We start from the raw sequence: 25,468 nt of genomic DNA on the forward strand, positions 1-25,468 counted from the left end.
AACCGCCTACACAGTCAACCAGAATACGGTCGCTGTAATGTTGATCATCGCATGGAACACCGTAGGAGACATGTCCCATGGAGGAAAACATTTGTGTTAGACGGCACAAGGGTCGTGTAACAGGTTTCACTTGGTACGCACGGCAGGTTTCACCTTGTACGCACGCGAGACGGTTTTGTTATGTATAAATGTAAACACCTTTAAAACAGCTGTTGATGGTCTAAATGGTAATTGTTAACATTTGTTTGTTTGCTTTTTACTCTTGTATTGACCTTCCAGGCCGATGCGTAAGGTAGAACTTGACAGTCCTTTGATGAAATAAAATACTGTATACGTTAAACAGGAGTCGTAAATCTTTAATGGGAGAGATTGAATGGGCTCGGTGAAGTGTTGGGGGAGTAGCCTTTGAGAAGGGGGGGGGGGGGGGCATGTGAGACACACCTGTGCAAGTCAGACCGTATATAACAGGACACAATCTCAGCAATGTCACAGACGAACAATATCTACAGCAGATCTTGCCGATAGTGAACTCACATTAAACAGTCGTCATGGACAAATTCGTTGAAAAGTGGGAACAGACAGCTACAGAGAACATGGAAAACTACCTGAAGGCCACAGGTAAGTGCCATTTGATGCCATCTGCATTTCGAACGCACATGTAAAAATCAAAATGAATTTTTTACTTATCTGGTCCATGGTCAGAACAGTAGTTTTTTTTACATTTGGCTGCAGCAATTTGCAGGACAAAGTAAGTGTTTATCATGGTAATTTATACAATGCAAGACACAGTTACAATCAAGTCTTTTCTCTGTTTTCCTGACCCAAAATTTATTTTATAATAGATTTTTTTACATTAAATTGTTTAAGAAACACGAGTTATGGAAAAACTCTGTATTTATCTTTGCAGATGTTTCCGACACTGGCGTCAAGAAGGCGATGGAATAACTGGGTTCCGGTTTGCACGAGATTATCGAGGTTTCCGGAAATGACATCACCATCACTGAAAGTGGCACCACATCCTCCAATCAGCAGGTGAAGAAAGGTACTCTGGGACAGGAAGTGGACTTCACATACCACTCGAGGCAGACCTGCAAGGTACATGAATCTATAAGAGTTCTAGAATTGTTCAACAGCTGACGAGAACTTATTTTACCTTAGGCTATTTAAAGCAGTAATTATGCACAAACTCTGTATCTCGCTTACAAGGTAAATACATCTAAAAGATTTCTAAGTTTTGAACAGCCGCAGTTTTCACTTATTGGACATTTATCTTTGGTATATCTTTATGCTTTCAAACTAAACATTCCTCAGTAATGTACAGCTTAATCCAAATTTGTACTTGTGTTTGATAAAAGTTACAAAAGATTATTGTCTCATGCTTGGTTCCACCAGTACTTCGATTTTACGTTGGCCTACTACCTTTCCATTGGGCGTATTGCCAATGACAGCAAAACATTTATCTTCGTTTCATTTATTTTATTTGAAAAGGGCCTGGGGCATTTTCAATTCGCCGATGTCGGGACACTCACACTGTTTAGAGTTCTATCTATGCCCCATTTCATATTTGTGCTAACATAATGTTTTTTCTGGCTTCAGTTATTATTCAGTTTGGAGGGTGACGATTTGGTGGAGACAATAAAGGGTAAACACATCACACGTGTTGTACGGACGGTCAATGAGATGACAATGACCCATGTAAGTCATATTTTCGTTGTCATTCATAGGCTTTTGACGAGTATTTATGTATGTAATTTGATTCTTACATCCGAAAGTCATATTATTATGTATATAGGCTCGAAAAATCGGTATTTTGTTGAATAAATTATTCATTTCTTTTGGAAAATCCTGTTCCTTTTCTTGCCATTAAGTTGTTAAGGTTTTGTAGACAGTAGGCAAATATTAGGCAGATATAGCTACAGATAAATTATCTCAGATGTAGGACAAAATCTCCGTACCAATTATTTATGACTACATCGCTTGCCAAAAGTGGACAAATTGTGCACGTATAAATAACTCTTTGTATCAACCATAATCCACAGACATATAGAACATATAGACTTTTTGCGTACATCGTCTATACATGCAGAGCCCTGTGATTCATTGATCTTAGGAATTTTGGCAAAATGTTTAAACACAATATTCAGCTTCAAACCTTTGTTTATTATTGTCTTTTTGGCAGGGAAATAAAATGCATTTTTTAATCATGTAGGTTTTGACAGCCGGTAACGTGAGAGGAACGCGGACGTTTAAAAAGGTTTGATTGGGCGGAAGTTACAAGACCCGGATGTAGATATACACGATCTACACCACCGGAAATTGCGGATTATTTTACTCTTAATATATCTTAAACACAATCCTACACTGATGTGTACTTCAGAAAATAAATTTCATATATATTAACACTCCATCGTATATTTCATCTGTAAGATATACTATTATTGGCTTGTTAGCGATGGCCTTTCGCATACACCATTTGCAAAGATTCCATGGGACCACGGGTAACAGTTCGCGGGATCAGCATTTCAGTACTTTCAGCTGTAGCAGTTTTAGATCCGAGTCCACATACTGATTTGACCTAAAGAGTATATATGTTAACCATTACATCAGTGCCTTCAATGTCGTTGTAATGATGATTTTTCTTATCGCTAAGGGTACATGTCAGAACGTGCTAGACCATTGCACCCGGCGTCTGATACTTGCATTAGTGTCGACAGATTTGTCAGGTTGTCACATGGAACTCCTTCTCTCTCCTTCTGCATCATTTCGATAACCCCTTATCTACAATTCCGATCCGCACAGATACAGTTTGAACATAGTGTGTTATCGGACAGTGCACTCTGTTGATTTTTTACACTGAACTCAAAATATGTCACTTGTCAACTGAGGTCTGAAACGTGCAGGTGCCGATAAAATAGTGCATGAAAAGGAGAGCACCGCACGTCACCAGGTGTGCTGACAACTCTCATGACTCTAGGCTACAGCCGACAAATGTCGTTACTACATGGTTTTCATACAACAACACACTGAAATGCGGCCGAAACCTGATTGATTTACAGACGAATATCACTTTTCATTTGTTGGGGTTTTCACGTTGGTTGTGTCACTATAGGTACTTGATAATGACCGTTATGTTTAATACTGGACATTTGCCATGTACAAGCAAATTATTTCCCCCATCAGTTAGTTCTGGTAGTGAGATTTATTCCATTTAATGTTTTATGTGCTTTTTTGCGTTTGTGATGTAGCATAAGTCAAATTTCTCAGTTCACAGTAAGCAAAATTGTGCACACTGAGAATCTCGAAAGCGCCACCATGTTGTCAGTTTTGCCCAGTTACCCAGTTACCCAAGTAGCTGACAAGATCTCTGACAAACAGCCGCAGATGACCAGCGCGATATGAAGTCGAGAGCGTCAGTTTGAGCAAGATAAAAACTTGCGAAACCGGCCCCTATGGCTAAGTTAGTCGAGCGTCCCTTCGGTAGATGCAGAGTCATTCCTGGGTCGGGTCACACCTAAGACTTTAAAAGAGAAAGCTATAGCTTCTTTGCAGTATAATGGCTCGGGTGGTGCGCTTACTTCCTTTTGTTAAGTGGTCTCAGTGAAGCAGCGTTAGATAAAACAGCTGCGGAAATCTGTCCTGCAACAAAGAGGTACTTATACTTATATGCACTCTAAGGACTCCTTCGTCGTCATATTTCTGAAAAATTGTTATGTACAAGGTTAAAATCTAAGCGCTGACTCACTCACTGCCTACAACAAGACACTAGATCAATGATGGAATTCCTCAAAATTCTGATGACCTCTTTGGTAGAAAGTTAAACCATTTTTATTTGCCATGGGTAGCAACTTTTCCCATCTTATTACTCGCAATTTGGCCCACATTTGATTGTATGTGTTCGTGCCTTGGGTTTAACATGGCATTTGACAATTTTTCAGCCACATGACGACGAGAAATAATAAGGTGTGTGTCCATGCCGCCAAAGTGCTGCCAACACTGAGGTATCACGCCCAAGACACCAGACGTGACACCCCAATTACTCAGATTACGCTGTCTCCGGGCCAACCAGTTCTCTTTCCTTGATCTATAACTTTCATTACTGAGCGAGACAGCAAAAAGTACCATTTTAAAAGTCTTTTTCATCCCGGGTGTCCTGAATTCGTGGACGACACGCTATCCATTAGCCTACCAAAGCCGTTCAAATCTGATTGTACACCTATTATGTGTTGCCAAAAACGCATTTCTTCACAGAAATATTTTAAAAACTAAAACTGGACATGAAAAAAGCTTATGTGTTATTTTTCACTATTTGTCTACACATCTCATTCATATGTTCAATAATTCGAAGCCCTCATTGGTGAAAAGTAAAATTTGCTCAAGATATTAAATCAGTCTGACAAATTTACTCAATTAGTTTTACTAATTTCCTAAATCACGGTCTGGAAGCGATGTCTTTAACAAATTCACGTCAAAAAGATATGACCGAAGGTTGGATTAAGGAAGTTTCCTCAAGTGCCCGCTCGCTCTGACACGGCTGTGCCCTTGTGTCAGTGGTATTGTCACCGAATATCAGTCGAGGCGCGGTGGTTTCCTATTGGCACAGTCCGGAGTTTCCCATCACTGCACCTTACAGATATCATAGTCGTGCATGCAATATAAATTAGAATTTAATCGGAATTTAAGATATGCGGATATCACTCAAGTCCATCTCCTGCAAGACGAAAAGTTCTATGTGATCAATTTAAAAGATTGCTAATATAGCAGTAGGTGAGCTCTAACACAAACACAACACGTATATAAATTCAAAGATCAAAACGTGTTTCAAACACAAATTTTATTTACAATATACATCACATCATATACATCAAACATGTGTTTTAAGATAATCAGTTGTCAGACACATTTCAACTTTTGTTGAATCTCCATCCTCTCCACTCTCTTTACATCACATCCTCCCAATCACGCCTTTTTAAACGTGCGCGATGCTGTCACGTCACCGACTGTCAAAACCTATAAAATAAAGGATTTCTTTTTATATATCCGTACTAATAAAAATTTCAGTTTTCTGTTGCCCCAAATGCATATTTCGCTGAAATAATTTCAATGGATAAAAAGGAATTTCGTCTTAAAGTCGTTTCTAGCCGATCAAAATCATGGGCTAGCCCATATTTAAAAACATACTTGATAAAAATAAGTTTCATCAATGAATTTGAAAATATAATAGAAAGGCGGCTGTGCACTCACATGTGTCATTGTGTTCCCATCGACCTTCCGTACAACCTGTGTGGTGTGTTTACCCTTTATTGTCTCCACCAAGTCGCCACCCTCCAAGCTGAATAACAACTGAAACAAGGACAATATTATGTGAGTCTAAAATATTTTAAAAAATTAGAGAGAGTCGTCAGCGGTGTAATAGCCGAAGGCGGACACCACAAAGCCGATCGTGACTTAAGTCGAAGATTAAATGTTTTTTCTACTGGAAGTTTAAGTTTAGACTATTTTGTCTTCAGATAACGTAGCTGAGGTGGTCAAAAGTTTAAATTACAAACATCACATTTAAGATTGTATTAAAATGTTGACTTAAGTAGGAAACGTTGTTGCTGTATCGGTTACAGGTCATTATCTGTATGAAACAAAACCCGAGGAAGGTTGGTGTCTATTGGGCCGTTCTCGACAAAAATATGAAAACTATATTTAGCCGATCTTAACACTGGGGGATAACGTCAGAAAGATTGATATCCATTGGGCCGTTCTCAACAGTGAGAAAAACTTGGAATGCGCATTTTCCATCTGACCGTTCTCAACCATGTTTTACTTATGATACTAACATTTTCGACAGTGATCAAAACTGGAAAGAAGCCGGATAAAAACCAGGTAGTCATGTCTTCGGCACACTTCCTGACGTAAAGCTGCAACTTGGACTTCAACACCTGTTGCCTAGGTGTGTCTGATTACATGAAATTACTCATAATATGCAGCATAAAGAACCGTGGCAGTCCCACGGATTTATTTACCTTGCATGCTTGCCCCGAACAATATGTGAAGTCCACTTCCTGTCCCAGAGTGCCTTTCTTCACCTGCTGATTGGAGGAGGTGGTGCCACTTTCAGTGATGGTGACGTCCTTTCCGGAAACTTCGATAGTTTCGTGCAAACCGGAAGCGAGTAACGCCATCGTCTTTTTCACATCATCTTCAGAAACATCTAAAAAGACAAACAAAAATTTCTGAAAAGTTGTTACAGCTGCATAGAATGGCAAAACTGAGATTGCAATTTTCATCTGGGATTTTGTCGCTGAAGTCAAGGGTTTATTCTAACTGTTCCTCACCTTGGTTGGGCAAAATTCCCAGGTTAAATAAAATTTTCCCAAATTTTTCTAAAGAGAATATTTAATACATCTGAAAATGCAATCAGGTGACAAGTGCCTTTAAAGTCTCTTTTGTCTCATATAGTTGCTGGTTTCCACATTCAAACAGCTGCCATTGATTTACGGTAACTTTACTGCAAACACTTTATTGTCAACATCTATTAAAGTCTATTAAAACATTATTTTTACAAACATCTAATAAATGACCAAATCAAATGTAATGACAGGCATGAATAAAGCTGGCGAAAGTATCCAGAAATGTAGGAAGAAATTTTAACACATTTAAGATTACAATATTCTATGTGGTCGCACAAACAAAGTCAGGAGACTCTCTAGCAATTTCTGACCTCGTTCGTGCGAACTGTCTAGATAAAATAAAACCTTTCATCGAACACTTTAAAACAAAATATTTACTGTCAAAGGCATTCAGTTGGCTGAGAGGACGCAAAAAGAGGAATAAATGCAATGTGAAAAACACGTCCGAAATGCAAACAGTCCGCATCTGCAAATGAAATCTTTTGTCTCTTATTTATTTCCCGGTTTCCGGAAAAGAAAGTCGTTAATACATCTCCGTAGTTAACATTAATTTAAGACAACCTCTAATGTGAGCAGTCTCCGCACTTTTGGGTATATACACAGTGTGGACGAGGCCTGTCAATGTCAGGACACTTACCCGTGGCCTTCAGGTGGTTTTCCATATTCTCTGTACCTGTCTGTTCCCACTTTCCAACGAATTTGTCCATGGCGACTGTTCAAGGTGAGTACAAGATAGGAAAGGTCAGATAACTCTTGCTGTGCTGGTTGCTCATTTGTGACATCGCAGAGATTCTGTCATGTTATATACGTTTCGGCCTGCTTTACTTTTGTAACACCTGTACAGGTGTGTTTCACATCTGCCTGCACCCACGGGCGACTCCCCACACTTCGCCACGCCCATTTCAATCGCGGCAACCAAAGCTTCAATGTAGCACGTTTTTGATGTAAACAGAGTTTTTTTTTTACGCCTGTCAAGCCATACAATCATACATACATTATCGGTCTGTAAGGGTCAGTAAAAATTAAAAGCAAACAAGTGAATGTTTACAATCGTCATTTGAATCAATGCCAGTTGTATACTCTTTAAAACATGTATTCGTATTTGTACAAGAAAAAACTGTACCGCATGTATAGACACTGAAAACCAGTTATATAGCGCTTATTTGTAAGTATTAACTTCCACGTGAGACGTGACGTTATTTCTGGAAATATTTCTTTCTCTCCCTTAATTTCCACTATCGTCATTTTGCTTTTACATGTCACTCTAACATGTTACACATCTGGTTAATTTAGTTAATGTGTGTTGTGTTATTGGCTCGAGTAATAAAGCCTACAGAGAAAAGGTTCGTGACTGTGCAGCATTTTGGTTGACAGCTGGTATACGAAAGTCTGATTTGACGTCTAGATCCAAACGATTATTATCCTCAACCGAAAGAATTATCAGTAAAAACGAGTACATAATCTCACTTAGCTAACCAGCTCGTTTTTCAATTCGTCATGTTCTGTCAAGTGGTGTGAATAAATTTTTCTGTCACCATTATCTGTATAAGTTTTAATAAAACTTTCTCGTTTATATGGATTCTCTTTTCATCAAAGCTGACTCATGCTGCCATACAGGCCATAAAAGTTTGTGTGGACCAGTATGGCCGAGCACCGATACGGCATATTCAACTAGCAATGTTATATCGAAAAATAAGGTTTTGGTTGTTCGCTCCACGACTTGAAACTTCAACTGATGTAATATTCTGTCCGCTGTGAAGTTACAATTTATCAGGGAAATGCGCAAAATCCTTCGACTACGCCTTGCCATATATACACCGACACGTGTACAAGGGTCGTTATTTATATCATGTATAACTCCGTTATTGTTTTATTGAAATGTTTTCCAGAACTATTTAGATAGAGTATGTCGTCTGGTAGTAACTATTTTACAAATACTGATATCAGTGTGCAGTCACTGTAAATACCTGACACAAACTAGTAGACGTTGCTATTTGGTTCCATTGCCCAAATCCAGATAAAATACATTGTGGAATAAACAGGCTAAACAAGAAAAGCGGTCAAATAATTTAAATACAAATTAACCTTGCAGAATGTTAGCTGAACATGATATTAGGCTACACAGGGAACCAGAATATGTTCGCTGTAATGTTGATCTTCGCATGGAACACCCTTGCAGGCAATGTCTAGTGGAGGAAAACACTTGTGTTACTTGACACTGTCATGTACGGCAGGTTTCACTTTGTACGCACGCGAGACAGTTTTGTTATGTATAAATATGAAAACCTTTAAAACAACTGTTCATGGTCCAAATGGTGATTGTAAACGCCCACTTGTGTTTTTTCTCTTTTGTTTGATTTTGTTTTCGCATCCTGTATTCACCTTTCAGCCTGATACGTTGATTTATTTATTTAATTGATTGATGTTTTACGCCGTACTCAAGAATCTTTGACTTATACGGCGGCAGGCAGTATTGTGGTTTAAGGAAAAAGGTCACAGCCCCACGTCCATCCACAGGTTTCTGGAAAACCTTCTTACTCAGTGGCCAGAGAGGAAGCCAGCATGAGCTGGACTTGAACTCACAGCGATCGCATTGGTGATAAGCTCTTCTGTCATTGCGCTGCGCTAGTGCGCTAACCAACTGCTAACTGCTAACTGGTGCGTATTCTCGAACCTGATATCCTTTAGATGAATTAACACAATGTATACTTTACACACATGTTGTATCAATTTTTAGTTTGAGAGACGGATGGGAGTGGTAAGGGGTGGGGAGTAGCCCCTGGGGGCGGGGTGATGTGAAACACAACTAAACAGGTGTTACCAGTATATAACGGCAGACCATATATAAAGGGACAGAATCTCAGCGAAGCCACAATTGAGAAGTCTGTACAGCAGAGTTATCTGGCGTTTATGATCTTGTACTTACCTTGAACAGTCGCCATGGACAAATTCGTTGGAAAGTGGGAACAGACAGCCACGGAGAACATGGAAAACTATCTGAAGGCCACAGGTGAGTGTTCAGACTTTTACAGCTGCCAACCTCACGGAACACTTTGACAGGTGTCGACGACACTGTGTATAGACTCGAAAGTGTGCAAACTGTTAACATTAGAGGTTATCCCGGATTAATATTAACTGTTGCGATGTAGTAACAACTTTGTTTCGCCAAAACCAGCAAATATATCAGACACAAATGACTTCTTCTGGCCTGTTTGGGTTTCAGACGTACTGGATCTATCATCATATTTTCGTTTAGATTCCTGAAAGAAAAGCTTTCTTTGATCTAGACAATTTGTGTCGAAGTAAGGAACTGTCAGAAAGTGTACTAATTTTATTTCTCTGACCAATTACCAGATAGGAAATTGAGTTATAATTTTACTATACGATATTTGGATACAATGTTGTTTCGGGATTCTAATATCCATCTGTCGTATCATTTTTGTTTGGCCTGTTATTAGGCGTTTCCGAACCTGATGTCAAAAAAACGATGGAATTACTCGGTTCCGGTTTGCACGAGATTATCGAAGTTTCCGGAAATGACGTCACCATAACTGAAAGTGGCACCATATCCTCAGATAAGCAAGTAAAGAAAGGCATACTGGGACAGGAAGTGGACTTCACATATCACTCTGGGCAAACTTGCAAGGTAAATAAACTCGTGAAAGTCTCTGGGCTGTAAAAGTAAACACTTTTGAATTTTATACGCACCTTAAGACAGATTTAAAACCACTCTTGATTAAGATTTAAGACACCTCACAAACAGAACTCAGCGGTTTGTCATCAATGGCCATCAATCAGAAATAAGCACACTAGAAGCAGGAGTACCCCAGGGTTCGGTCCTTGGGCCCCTATTGTTCTTAATATACATTAATGATCAACCGGAAAGCATCATAAATAACTTACGGATGTTTGCGGACGACACGTGTCTATACATAATATCGGAAAATCTCAACGATCCCCTTGATGTTCATTGCCTTCAGAAAGATTTACGGAATACTGAGGAGTGGTCCAAACAATGGCTCGTTAAATTTAATTCTGACAAAACAAATGCTTTACTTGTGTCCCGACGCAAAACAACATCCATTCTAACCTTTACCTTTCAACTCAGTCACAATTAAAACATCCCCGTCCATTAAACAGCTGGGTCTGACGCTATCAGAAAATGTCACTTGGAAGGAGCATATCGACAATATTATTTCTGGTTTATGTAAAAAGATAGGAATATTTAGGAGTCTTAAATACATACTGGACAGGATAAGTTTACAAATTATGTATAAAACTTTTGTTAGACCCTCCCTTGAGTATGTTGATGTAGTCTGGGTTAACCTTACGGAACAACAAATAAATCGAATTGAAATGCTTCAAAAGGACGCCTCGAGAACTATAACTGGTGTTAGAAGAAGTAGTACAACGACACTGTTGTATGAAGAATCTAGGTTCTTGCCTTTAGCAAAAAGACGTGTCATCCACAGACACTTTTCCATAAAATAGTTTTTCAAACACCAACTCATGTTCTAAATCGTCTAATCCCAGACTTTTCTTCTAACTGAAACCCCTGTCTGTTGCTCTCTGTTGAAGCAATTATCCATTTCTTCTGCCGAGCAGAACAGTTCAGAAATTCATTCTTCCCTCGCACTGGTTGATATTGGAATGCTCTCCCCACTCATGTGAAACAACTCAGTGATCCACCGCATTTTAAATCTAAGCTCAATTTATTGCTTCCGTTGACAAAACCACCTCCAAGGTACTACTCAGAATGTAGATTGACAAACATTTTAATACGTTTCCGATTTCGAAATGGCTGCAGTAATCTCAATGGCGATCTGTTTGGACAACTTCCTCTCTGATTCTCCAAAATACGCTTGCGGCTACAAGCTGAACATTACCTGAAAATGTCATCTGTATGATGCACAGAGGGTAAAAACTAATGGATGGTGTTACGGCGTCGGGTTATACTGTTGTTTTTACGCCTGTTACGTTACTTTTTGGGGACAACACATTTGCGGCAAAATCTAATGAAATAATTATGCAACACGTGGGTTGCTTTATTATTGAGAGCCAGAGATTTAATTAGCAGTGTGTATTTATATCATCAGTCTCAGGTACCCTATTTGCATATTTAGCTGTATAATTTTAGTAAACTTTCCAAAATATTGTTCTTAGATATCTGTCGAATTTCCTATTTATTCAAGCACATGCCTATATTATATCGTCCATTTTGAACTGTTGATATGTAGCCCATTCAGCACTGCACGTTCCCACCAAAAGTGCTTTCTCGTGCACATGTAATTCGCTAGCCTGATTACATTGTATATATATACACACATACAGTTATTTATCTGTCAAATTCTTGTATTCATCAAATGGGTCACAGAATAAATCCCGGCTTAATGTGGTCCCAAAGATTACAAAATAAAGATTATGTAAAAAAAATTTGAGACACCTTGAAATTTCACACTAAATATGTAATATTATTTCCTGTAGTTTACCTAAACTATCTTTCACGGCTACTCCACTCACTTTTAATCAAGTTGAGAGCTGTATTGATGTTTCGTGGGAAGCTATGATGATATCCCACTGGAAAAGAGTTTATACCAAAAGTGAAATGTTATGACCTTTATTTGTCTGTGATGTTCACATTTTTGACCTCATCTTGAAACAAACAGTGAGACAGAGCAGCTTGTTGCATCCAATATCACATTCCCTGGTCGTCGAGACAGTCACAATGTAGCTAGCACTCTCTATACCATTTAAATATTTATGCTAGTATATTGTTTTCCTTGTTTTAGTTGTTATTCAGTTTGGAGGGCGAGAGTTTGGTGGAGACTGCAAAAGGTAAATACAGCACAAAAGTTGTACGGAAGGTCGATGGGAACACAATGACACATGTAAGTGCACAGCTGTTTTTCTAGTCTACAATCATATTGTTAATGTTTAAGCGTGTATTTGATTTCAGAATCAATTAAATTATTATGTATATTAAGACAAAAATTTTATATTTTTTTGAAATTAAAGCTTCATTTTAAATGTTTGTTCGAAATATTCAGAACGGTGAAAACTTTAAGCTTTGCACCGGCAGATAACATATTTTTTTAATGTTTCTACTCACTCATGCAGGTTATGACAGCCGGTATACTGACAGCAACGCGGACGTTTAAGAAGGTATGACTGGGCAGATGTGACCTAAAGAGGATAACGTATCAACAGCACCGGAAATAGCGAATCACTCTACTCTTGTTTTTCTTGAAGACATGAACATTGAATGTATACATCAGAAAATAATCAGAAGAAAATAATACATCAGATTTATCAAGATACTTTTTCTCACTTTTACTTCTTCAGACATTTCTTTCCCTGGTGCGTTGGCATTTTTCCATATAAGGTTATTTTGTCCACGTGACCATCTCTATCGACCGGAGTAACTTGTCCGTTTTTATAATAGCAGTGGGAATTTCATTTTAGCTCAGTTGGAGTGTTGGAACTCGCATAAATTCAAGCGTCAACGCAGACATTCATATACCAGCCGTCAACAATAATGGACGTTGCAGGTTAATAATTGCAGAATAATTCTGAAGAGTGTTCAGAACCTGTTGCGCTCTGACTGAAGATTGTGTCAAACACCGATTAAACCGGGGGCTAGGGCTTGTATATTCATCGTGTTGAATTTGATCGTTATGTTGGATATATGAACAGTTGTAATCAAAGCGCAGCTGAGACACATATTTTGTATCAAGAACTCATATTCTAGTTTGATACACGATTTGAATACGGATTCGCTCAGTCGCCTAAAACGTACCTTGCGTCTTTCTAAGAGAAAACTGCTTCTCTTTGCATGATTCTGTCTTACTTTCGTCCTTTATTTACTTTCTTGGTGGTTTTTGTTATCCGTCGTTTTGGGAATTGCCCTTACGATTATTGACCTGGGACGTCCTTATTAGTTGACGGCTCGAATTCGAATGATTCACAAACTTTCGACCCACATGTTGGAATCAAGTGACTGACCACTTTTTTTAAAAAAAAAAAATATAAATGGCAAGCTTATGAAGCCTTTTACACTTACGTGGTAATGCGTCAATTTCATAATTATTATCCTTCTCTGGATGGTAAATAGAGAAAAAGCTTCATGATTGTGTCCACTTGCCATGTAGCCCTGGACAATAGGGGCCTGTATATTTATCATGTTGAATCAGGTCGCCATGTTGGATATGTAAAAAGTAACGCAAGTGAGACACATATTTTGATTTTCTACAACTCTAGCACGGCACGCCATTTGGATACTGATTTCATTCATTCGTCCAGAACATACCTTGTCTTTCCTTCATCACTGAAAACTGCTTACTGCTTCTCTTATGACATGATTCCGCCCCCTTCTTGACACGTATCTGCTTTCGGTAGGGAGAATAGAACCAAAACATTTATCTTCAGTCTGAAACTATTAGGAAATTTCGATCTCAGAATGCGGCGTTTTGGGCACAAGGGAGATAACTCTTGCGATGTAACTACTAGGATGATGATGAGTGCCGCATCAGTGCCTTTGTGAATAATACTAAATTAAACAGTCAAGTTACCGATACGTATAATACATATGCTATGTCCTTTGCTAAACTATCATTAATTCACCACCAGGTAAGTGAAAAGGATCTTGCCTTAAACTGATAATTTTTTTGTTTCTGTATACAGTCGTATTCATATGAAAACAGTTATGGATTACCCAAAATGAAGTGCGCATTTCGTACCAATTGTAATACCTACGCCCTCCAGCATTATGACATCACGGAGTTTCACATACAGATGATATTCACGAGAAACTGTGGTATAGAGAGCAGAGAAAGTCGAAGTGGATACGTCTCCGACTTGCTCTTCCGTCTTCTTTTTGTTAAGCCGACTGCCATAGCTTGATTTATTTATTTATCTGATTGTTGTTTTACGCCGTACTCAAGAATATTTTACTTATACGACGGCGGCCAGCATTATGGTGGGAGGAAACCGGGCACAACCCACCCACGACCATCCGCAGGCTGCTGACAGACCTTTCCACGTACGGCCGGAGAGGAAGCCAGCATAAGCTGGACTTGAATTCACAGCGACCGCATTGGTCCTTAGCTTGATGCACTTGTTTGCGTTATTACACATGGTAAGCGATTACATAATAAACCGAGTTCCTTTAGCCCCCTGGTTTATTATGTTATCGTTTAATAAGCGCATAATTGCGCTCACAAACTTCAAACCAGTGTCGATAAACTACTTACATAATGACGCTATTGCTCGACCGCGAGTGCTTTATTTCACGTTCAGTTGTTCAGTTGTTCAGTTTCGAGTGACAATTCTTAGGACATGCATTGGCATAATAAATAATCTTAATGTTGAATTTAAGCTTTATTCATTAGAAAGCAGGTTGGCTGTCAGAAACGTATACAGTAAAGATACATGTAACACCCCACAATGACGACATAATTAAACACTTTCTGGAGAGTACATATATTGACACTTTTTTATGTCAACATGCAGCCTTCGATCAACCACAACGTCTGGAGAGTACATATATTGACACTTTTTTATGTCAACAAGCAGCCTTCGATAAACCACAACGTCTGCAGCTTACAGTTCAGCTTGGACAGATAACAAATAAAGGTATGAATACTGGTATCTATAGAAGTGTGGCATTTGTGAAAAAATAGAAAAAAATGGATCTTTGTGTCCATCTTACACAGCTGAATAACTAACCTATGGAAATACCCCTCAGAAAACACGGGATACATAGAACATATCAAGACTGTACACTGATCACGTGCTTTCTAATTCTGCCGTTTCCGACAATGTAGACTCTTCATCCTGTTCACTCACGTCCGCCCAGTCACACCTTTTTAAACGTCCGCGTTGCTGTCACATCACCGGCTGTTAAAAGCTACATCATAAAAAAGTGTTAATTCTCCTTTTTTTGTAATATTTCTCTCACAATGTGTAAAATTTACGGGCGTTTTCACTTCTTTTTCTCTGTTTTTAGATTGTCAGTACGGAAACTAGCTTAGATACACTCCCATACATTATTTGCTAAATTCTCTCCAAGGTAGTGAACAAAATTTCCATAATTTTGAATCCTACAATTCAGCTATTTGTTGATCCACTTTTGGTTTAATTTGCAGAGATAACATATACAACTTAAAAAACTAAAAGCTTTATCATCAGATAGTGAACAAACAGAACTTCTCTGAACAAGTGAAACAGGTAAACAACTTATATAACAATATAACTTTAGTATTCCGGAATGAAATTTCATAAATAAATAAAAAACTGAAGTATTGCTCTACAATAGGCAAAATGGCTGTGCGCTTACGTGTGTCATTGTGTTGCCATCGACCTTCCGTACAACCCGTGTGGTGTGTTTACCCTTTGATGTCTCCACCAAATCGCCACCCTCCAATGTGAATGACAACTGAAACAAGGAAAAAGTTATGTCTAGCGAGAGCTATTAACAGTGTGATTGTCTGAAAGTTATCTGAGCGAAAGGATTCTGAAATTTCTTTGGCCATTCGGGAATTCTCAACAATGAAGAAAGCTCCAGCAAACCTTCTTGTTCACTAAGCCATTTGGTTCTTAACAATACATAAAGTTTCAGAAAGCTTGTTTTCCTGTTTTCCTTTGACCATTCTCAGCAATAATGACACAACCGCGTTTTACAATCCAGCGCGTAAATCTCTTGACACAAGGCAGTAGTCTAACCAACGAGCTCTTGATTCAAACACGCGATCTCGCTGGTCTAGAGATAACTGTTACCTAGCCCCTTCTGTGTTCGTCTAACCGTAAATTTTACCACCATCATATAGAGGAAATAGCTTATGCAAAACTCCAATGAACTAAATAAATTCAAAGTCTCGTTATTGGTGACATTATATATGCTGTAACAAATTACACTGTAACAGTGAAAAGTGCTGTCAATCTTGTTACCAGTTCTTTTCACTGTAGATTTACAAGATGTGGTGTTTAATATTTACACCCAAAATAGTAGTATATTTCCACATATACCATTGTAAATAATCAGTTAACTCCATTGCAAATAAACAAAATTTACATGTCTACCAAGACAACCAGTATATAATTACAGCAAAGTGCACTGTAACTGGTCAAACCACTACAGTTTTACGGACAATGCTGTAAACACACATCGACTAGAGTAAAACTACACCTCATAGGTGCAGAATTGTGCTGCAAAATGGTGTAAAATATTTACAACATGATTTACTGTAACAATGTACAGTGCTTCAGGCTGTAAATTTGCATTCAGTTCTTACAGTGTATGCCTAATTTATTCGTCTTTCCGACATCACTGAAAACTGTTTTTCACTTGTATGATTCCGTCCTACTTTTGTACTCTTTCGTACCAATACTTTCTTAGTTCTTTGGTGATTTGTGTCATCCGTTATATTTTGGGTATTGGCCTTGCTATTATTGGCCTGGAACGGCCTTATTTGTTGACTGGTATACGAATATCTGTTTCGGCACATAGATTCGCGACATTGCTAGAGTTTTCCTCTCCCGGGTTTGCTCTCACCAAAATACTGGCCGCCGTTCTATAAGTGAAACATTCTTGAGTACCACGGGTAAAACCCGATGAAATAAAGAAATAAATGAAATGCTAATTTTAATTGTTTCAAATCCTAGTCAAGGATGTTCGATAAAAGAGATGGATCACAGCTGCAGATCTGTGTTAAATTGCACATCATTGACAGGTGTTTACTTTTGACGGCATACATATCCACAGTAAATGACCAGTCGGTGGGACTTGCGGCTGTGTTACAACCATAGCTGTCTATTTATCCTAGCCCTCGATTTATTTACCTTGCAGGTTTGCCCCGAGTGGTATGTAAAGTCCACTTCCTGTCCCAGAGTGCCTTTCTTAATCTGCTGATCGGTGGAAATGGTGCCACGCTCAGTGATGGTGACATCATTTCCGGAAAATTCGATGGTCTCGTGCAGACCGGAACTGAGTAACTCCATCGTCTTCTTAATACCATTTTCTGAAACGCCTAAAAGCGAAATACAGAGTTTTGGTTTGCAGCTTGTGACATATTACAGTGTTCAAAAAATATAGTTAAGACTGTTAAATCACCAACAGCACAGCAAAATAGAGTCAGGATTGTGTCCAATTTGAATACCAATAACACAGCAAAATAGAGTCAGGATTGTGTTCAAATTGATTACCAATAACACAGCAAAATAGACTCAGGATTGCCTCCATTTTGATCACCAATAGCACAGCAAAATAGAGTCAGGATTGTGTCCAAATTGATTACCATTAACACAGCAAAATAGACTCAGGATTGCCTCCAATCTGATCACCAATAGCACAGCAAAATAGAGTCAGGATTGCGTCCAATTTGATTACCATTAACACAGCAAAATAGAGTCAGGATTGTGTCCAATTTGATTGCCATTGACACAGCAAAATAGAGTCAGGATTTAGTCCAATTTGATCACCAATAACATGGCAAAATAGCGTCAGGATTGTGTCCAATTTGAATACCAATAACACAGCAAAATAGAGTCAGGATTGTGACCAATTTGATCAAAAAGTGCACAGCAAAATAGAGTCAGGATTGTGTCCAAATTGATTGCCAATAACACAACAAAATAGAGTCAGGATTGTGTCCAAATTGATTACCAATAACACAGCAAAATAGAGTCAGGATTGTGTCCAATTTGATTACCAATAACACAGCAAAATAGAGTCAGGATTGTGTCCAAATTGATCACCAATAACACAGCAAAATAGAGTCAGGATTGTGTCCAATTTCATTACCATAAAACAGCAAAATAGAGTCAGGATTGTGTCCAAATTGATTACCATTAACACAGCAAAATAGAGTCAGGATTGTGTCCAATTTCATTACCAATAACACAGCAAAACAGAGTCAGTATTGTGTCCAATTTGATTACCAATAGCACAGCAAAATAGAGTCAGGATTGTGTCCAATTTGATTATCAATAACATGGCAAAATAGCGTCAGGATTGTGTCCAAATTGATTACCAATAACACAGCAAAATAGAGTCAGGATTGTGTCCAAATTGATTACCAATAACACAGCAAAATAGTGTTAAGATTGTTTCCAATTTGATTATCATTTTATTCCTCAACACACCCCTCAGGATAACGGTCCGAGTTGAATTCGGACAAGACATAATATTCAAAATTTATACATAGCACAAAAAAGCAACCCTTGCCACAGGTAAGGACAATACTCTGCATTTATGTACTATGGTAAAAGGAAAAGAAATGTCATTTTCGATTTATTCTCCAAGGTTCCGGATCTTTGGGGGAGGTGGACGGAGGATTTGCCAGTGCTGTTATATTGGCTGTTAAGAAGACAAAGACAGTTATCCAAGTCTTAACGTGGTTTAGCTATAACATAAGACGCAACTTAATGTACTGAATAAACGAAAAATCACAAACGTGTGGTTTATTAGTGCCAAATTATATTTTTCCCAAGGAAATTACATTTTTTACGAGGAAATTTGCGGGGGGGGGGGGAGGCAGAGATAATGATTGTTTTATCATGAAAATAATTTCCACCGCGGTGGAATATAATTTCCTCTGTAAAATAAGTAATTTTCTGTGTAAACTGATTGCCTATCTAAAAAAACAGCTCAATAAGCTACTTTAGTAGCAAGTATATACAGAAAACAGTCAAAACTTCAAATGAAACTGGATGGCACTATATAAGCCACCATACAAACGACAGTCGCCGATGACAGTTGCAGTTTCGTCTGTACAAGCTTACGAAGTTTTGACCCACATACCGTGACGACATTAACATTATGTACGCATCTACAATGCAAACAAACAGATGAAATACATTGTCCCTCGTACATTGTCCCTCATACATCGTCCCTCGTACATTGTCCCTCGCACACGCACTGGTCGGACTGAAAACTAGGTCGTTACATACACAATATGCATAAAATGAATGTAGAGTAACAATTGATACAATAAGTCTGTAAGTGTATATTTTAGCTAACTGCTTCGGTCATGGTGCTTTGGAGTTTTCATGTTGCTACCTTTAAAGCATATACCTGAACATTCGAATAAAACCCTGACTGAGGTAAATTGACAACAGGATGGATTTCACTGGTTACGCGTGACCAGTTTTCAACTATCATAATGACGTCTTTGTTCTGATTTTACTCGGGATGCTTTAGTCTTTTATATGTACTTGCCAATCTGTATCATTGCTAGACGGATAAAGATGAAATTTTGTGCATGGTGACCAGTTCATCAAATAATAATGCCCTAAGCAGAATAGGTAAAAAAGCACTGACATTAATTTATCAAACACCACTGGTCTTCATTTACACGGCAGTGGCCAGCATTATGGAGGGGGGAATCCCCGAGGGATCCAGGCGAAACGCACGACCATCCGCAGGTTGTTAGTAGACCTTCTCACGTACGGAAGGAGAGAAAGGTCATTACATACACAATGTGCATAGCCTTAATGTTGAACAACCATGTGTGCATTCAGTCTACGCATGTGGATTTCACCTGAGGCTTTTAAGTATAGTTTTCCACCTTCTCCATAGCGATCTGTTCCCATTTTCCAACGAATTTGTCCATGGCGGCTGTTCAAGGTGATTACAAGATCGGCAAGGTCAGATAACTCTGCTGTGGAGACTGCTCGTTTGCGACATCGCTGAGATTCTGTCCCGTTATATGCGATGTGGCAGGCTTCACTTTGGTGAAACCTGTACAGGTTTGTTTCACCTCCCCGCGGGGCACTTCCCAATTTCGCCATGCCTATCAGTCTCGCCTAAACAAAGGTTCGATGCACCATATGTTCAAGGTATAGAGCATTTTATTTTATCTACCGACCTGCCAAATGTTAGAGTACACGCTTGGATAAGGAATTGTCAATATAGGATATGATAACAAATAATCAAGAGGAAATTTTAATGTAGAACATCGACAGCTGTCACAAACATGTTTGCATATTTCTACTAAGCTATATCTGAGTTAGAGGAAAAGCGAATATATTTGTATACATGTCATTCACTTCAGATGTGCGCATATAGCTTAAAAGGCAGGAAACGGCTTTTCATTTTACTACGCATCACTTTTGTTAGCCCATGTTTCCATGCATTTAATGAATTACAGAGAAATATTAAAGATGACTTTTGTTAAGGAAGACACCAAGATCTGTAGACTCCCCTGTATGTCACATTGTCCTTTAATGTTTACAGCTTCGACTCCACGGGAGACTTCTACATGCAGCTCTCTCCATTAATATCACAATTCGCGATCGCGACAATACGGGCTAATGTTACTGGAATCTTAATTTTGAAATAAACCTTCTAATGTCGCAAATCAGCATGTTATAATTATTATGCTTACAGGACGTCGAATGTGGTGCATGTATGTTTGCATCATCTCTGGGCCATCGCCTGCCCAGCGTGTGTTTTAGTCTGTACGATCGATATGCCGACCCTATGCACACATGTATTTGGTCAGCAGACAATTAATCTGGTTATTTTAACATGTCATTTCTGTATATAATAAATGTAAATCATGCCAAATCCATTTTCAAAAACGTAGTATCTCTTTGTTATCAGCAAAAACCGAAAAGAAAAAATCAAATTACGATATTAGGGGAGAGCTTAGTTATTCAATTCCACTTATGGGTGTCTCATCACATTAAGTCGCAATTGCGACATTATAGTGCATTAGTGGAGTCTACAAATGGTGCATTAAGTCGCAATTGCGACATTATGGTGCATTAGTGGAGTCTACAAATGTTCTGATTTGCAGTTGTACACATATTACCTTGTGCTGAGTCAGTGACGTCCAATCTTGTAACAACTTGTAGACATGTAGAAGTGAATGAATGGATGCTTGGGGTTTAACCTCGTAACAAATTTTCAGTAATGTGACGACGAACAGTCATTGGTGTTACATATACTGGGTCCTCTTGTGGCAAGGCGAGTATATTCCGCCAAAGTGCAGTGGCCCACTTAAGTATCATATCGAAGACACCAGGCATGACACCCCATGCACTCAGTCAGATTATACTGACCATTTTAGCTAGTACCAGTCTTTTAAATTTTTTATATCACCCGACCCTTGTTTGATCTCGGGGTCTTCCGGCTTCGAGGCGGACGCTCTAACTATTAGTGACAGCAAAAGTTACCTTTGAAATAAACATATCGGGCGATCCTGGTTGGGGTTTGGGGGGGGGGGGGGGGAAGGCACCACACACACACACACACACACACATACATATCTTTGCTCTAACTTCTCAGTCTTTGGTATGATCCGACCTGGGTTTGATCCCGGGACATCCAAGCGGACGTTCTAACAATTAGGCCACCGAAGCGTTCCTAGTGGGGCAAATGAAAAACATAACAAATGTATATATATTTGTAGATAGATAGATGGATAGATATGTGTTCCCAATAATGGCTGAATGCATCCGATAAACATTACAGAGATAAATTGGAATTTAATGACAAACATAATGGATTCAAAACTGTCCGCTATCCACCAGATCAATTATACCTTACCTTTCGCTGAATACAACGAAAATAGTCTAGGATGATCTCTTTTTTTTTCCTTTATGGGTTTGTTTGATTAGAAGAAAAAGAGAGCTATAATGTTTTGTCGGGGATTTAATATGTACAATTAATTCCTCTCTTTTCATTTCGGTTTTTGTTGGGCATTTTTTTTATATATTAGTCGGGTTATTATTGGGTATCATCAGATAGCTAACGTAACGCAAAAGTCTTTTTACGTTTCCTGTTTTGATCCCGCCAAGATTGCCTTTCATCTTGCTATATGCTATCTCCACCAATCGTAATCACTCGGTAATCTTCGGTTTCATTACGAAACTGACTATATCTAGAGCATTTGTTGAGAATTTACGAAAAGCACCGACTACACCCAATACATTGAAAAAGGCAGTGTACGGAAGGTAACCTCATACAGCCTGAAGTTACCATCGCTGGCTCGGACGACTATAAAAACGCTGCTCTGGGGTCGTTCCGTGAAAGTCCTTGACCAAGGTTAGAATCCAACTTTCCAGCCTTAATTCAGGTGATTGTGAAATGATTTCACTGACCAGTAGCTGATACCAAATTATAACGATTTAGTGTAAGATGCATAAAAGCGGTATGTGTCTGTGTGGGTGAAGTCTGCAAAGTGACCTATATGACAGTATATGTTAGGTATACGTGTGCTATCTTGATGCTATCTGAGGCGATGTCTTCAGGTCATTTTCATATTCATCCAGTTATCTAAGCCCAGTATTCTATCAATCATGGTAACCGATCGCTCTACTTGCCCGCTACATAACAGTCAGTTAAGAACTGTGACCTTTTCTGATAACAGTTCGGTATTTAAAGAGAGTTCAGGGTCGCCATGGTTATCATGTCATTTTTCACCTTCATCACAATGGATGAAATGAACAGATAAAAGCTATTTTGGACTGATATATGTGTATAAACGCCGGCCTAAACATGACAAACTGCCTATATTTATAAATTGTAAATTCTATTATTTTTTCTTTTACATTCGTATCTCTAGTCATGCAGTATGAGGCTAAATAAGCTCTTTTCTCTTCTAAACCTGGTTGAGAGAGTCTTTTTACATTAAGATCATGTTTGATCAGACAAGATTTGACACAAAATGACATAACTTGATAACATTTTGCAAACAACTATATAATGGGAGAAAACTACTGGAAAAAGTATTTTAAATTGCCATTATATAAATACTTCTTTCTTTCTTATAAACATACTTTAAAAATACTGGGGAAAATGTAATAATAACAAAAAACGAATTTCGAGGGACACTTATTTTTTTATTTATTTTTCTTTTTGCGGTTTTGTGCGAAAGACTTTCAGTTTATCAGAATGAAAGATGCACGAAAGGGGTGCGAAAACGGCCAAAAGAGCGCCGTCGACTGTTCCATTTTCTTCGCAAAACTACGTGCTTACTATTATATTACCGTGGTAAAAATTATGAGTAGAAAACAAATGGAGTCCGGAGGAAGACAATGTTCCTAAAATACAAGTCCAGGGCATAACCAGAGAGAGCTGGATTCGAACTTCCTACCTGGGTGGTATGGACTATAGGCTTAATTGGTATCCGTGTGAAGGCCATTATGCGCTTTGTTTTGCTTTGGGACACATGTCAGGAGCTCTGAAACTTAATATTTACACAAACTGAATTATGATGGACAGCTTTGATTCATTTATAACTTTATCACTTCATCACTTCATCACTTCATCGATTCATTGTTCCTTTCTAACTGCTATTCAGTTTTACTTTCTTCGCAAGAACTTGTTCACCTATGCGTCATGTGGTTTGCTCACACATTATGTTCTCCCAATCTTGACAATCCGTGTAAATCAGGGCAGCTCTACACCAAAAACTTTATACCCATTATTGATACAATTTTATTTATTTATTTATTACATTGGTGGCTTAGGCCGCACTGGAAAATGTTTCACTTATACGACGGCAGCCGGCATTGTGGTGGGAGGAAACCGGACAGAGCCCGGAGGAAACCCACGGCCACCCGCATGTTACCGGCAGGCCTTCCCAGACCTACCGCCGGAGAAGAGACCAGCAGGTACAAAATTTTCTCACACCGTCTATTTTATTTATACAACAGTATCATGTTCATATATTCTATTTTTGTCAGTGTGGCCTAAATAGGGCAGAATATTTCTGTTCGTCCTTTTACAAAGTAAAATATCCATTGAATAAACTTACAAGCGAATTTCTACTATTTTTATCTCAAGAATTAATTATAGCAAATATATTCCGATTATTAGGTTGATAACGACAGGTGTTAACGGTCGACCGGCAAGCCGGATTGTTAATCCCTGATAGACCACATAAAATGATGACGTCACGACGAAACGATGACAATGATAACTCCCTAAAGACTCACCAGGTAGATAACACTTGTATTATGTCGACTGGGAGAGAGAGAGAGTTAGAAGTTATGACAGATATTTCTCATTTATTTTATTAACTACTCAGTTGAAGTATTTACTTCTTTTATTACACAAAAAACGACACCTAGGCCAGCCAGGTGATACTATGAAAATATCATATTGTTCATTGATAAATAGAACTGACTAATTTATTGCTTCAAACTCAACTTTTATTATTTCTGTTCGGTTGTACATGTCCGTGAATGCATATAGCCATTCTCACTCTTTAAGTACTGTTTTAATGTAATTAAAGACGTACAGCATGGAGGGTAAACCCAGAGTAGCGACGGCTGTGTGATGGCTAGCAAATGGTCCCACGTAACAGGTGAAATAGGGCCTTTTGTCAATTTACCTCAATTAGGGTTGTATTTTAACTGTTTAAACAGTAGTAAACTACACACCTCTTACACTATGGATTAAGCAAAACAAGGTAAACAAAATACAGCATGTTAAAAGCAATTTATTAGGCTTCACTGCTCTAGAATTACTCAATATGCTGTGTTGTCATCACATTTAACATACATTCAGATTAAAACAATGAAAATGGACCAGCCCTCGGGCATGATGACTCCGCCAGCAGGGACCAGGCCTCGGGAACGCTTAGTCCACCAGCAGGGCCCAGACCTCGGGAATGCTTAGTCCACCAGGAGGGTCCAGGCCTCGGGAATGCTTAGTCCACCAACACGGTCATCATATTACAGTCATCATTATTACAGTCAAATTGCAGACTTTTATAAACATAAGATTGTTTGATCGATTGATTGATTGATGATATAGGCCAGTGATGTTGATTAGGATTTGCCAAGCAGTAGTATAGTAATACATATTTTCACATTGATGCATATGTGTCAAATACACTGACACTCTCACTCACAGCTTCCAGTAAGTATACTATCCAGAAGCCTTTCAATTTTCTCTTTTGAAACCACGTTAGAAACTGAACAATCTGTAAACACTTAGTCCACGTTTGAATGACTGATGTATGCCCACTGTACAAAGGGCTGAATAACAGAGGGAAAATGTTTGATTAGAACTAAAGTATTTATTTATTTATTTCATTGGTGTTTTAAGCCGTACTCAAGAA

At 38.6% G+C, this 25,468-nt stretch overlaps 2 protein-coding genes across 2 annotated transcripts in view; one reads left to right on the forward strand and one right to left on the reverse strand.

The window, feature by feature from the left end:
* LOC135477249 (fatty acid-binding protein 1-like) overlaps positions 1-20,108 on the reverse strand; it is a 91,321-nt gene extending 71,213 nt beyond the window's left edge. The window contains exons 1-2 of the mRNA XM_064757431.1: positions 19,934-20,108; positions 17,235-17,422 (exon numbers count right to left, since the gene is read on the reverse strand). Of these exons, the coding sequence (XP_064613501.1) occupies positions 17,235-17,422; positions 19,934-19,985 (240 nt within the window). The 5' untranslated portion in view covers positions 19,986-20,108. The remainder of the gene's footprint in view (positions 1-17,234; positions 17,423-19,933) is intronic.
* Positions 9,342-12,848, forward strand: LOC135476095 (uncharacterized). The gene is made up of 4 exons (XM_064755993.1): positions 9,342-9,408; positions 9,857-10,044; positions 12,188-12,286; positions 12,516-12,848. Exons 1-4 carry the CDS (start codon positions 9,384-9,386, stop codon positions 12,564-12,566), a joined length of 363 nt encoding a protein of 120 aa, XP_064612063.1. The 5' UTR covers positions 9,342-9,383; the 3' UTR covers positions 12,567-12,848.
* Positions 20,109-25,468: the final 5,360 nt, after the last annotated feature.

The sequence above is a fragment of the Liolophura sinensis genome, chromosome 10, assembly GCF_032854445.1.
Source record: "Liolophura sinensis isolate JHLJ2023 chromosome 10, CUHK_Ljap_v2, whole genome shotgun sequence".
Taxonomy (NCBI): domain Eukaryota; kingdom Metazoa; phylum Mollusca; class Polyplacophora; order Chitonida; family Chitonidae; genus Liolophura; species Liolophura sinensis.

Bases quoted from the DNA above. Each gene is read 5' to 3' on its own strand.
- LOC135476095 (XM_064755993.1), top strand. From the start codon at position 9,384: ATGGAAAACTATCTGAAGGCCACAG. The intron at 9,409-9,856 runs GTGAGTGTTCAG...GCCTGTTATTAG, and splicing joins AAACTATCTGAAGGCCACAG to GCGTTTCCGAACCTGATGTC. The intron at 10,045-12,187 runs GTAAATAAACTC...TCCTTGTTTTAG, and splicing joins ACTCTGGGCAAACTTGCAAG to TTGTTATTCAGTTTGGAGGG.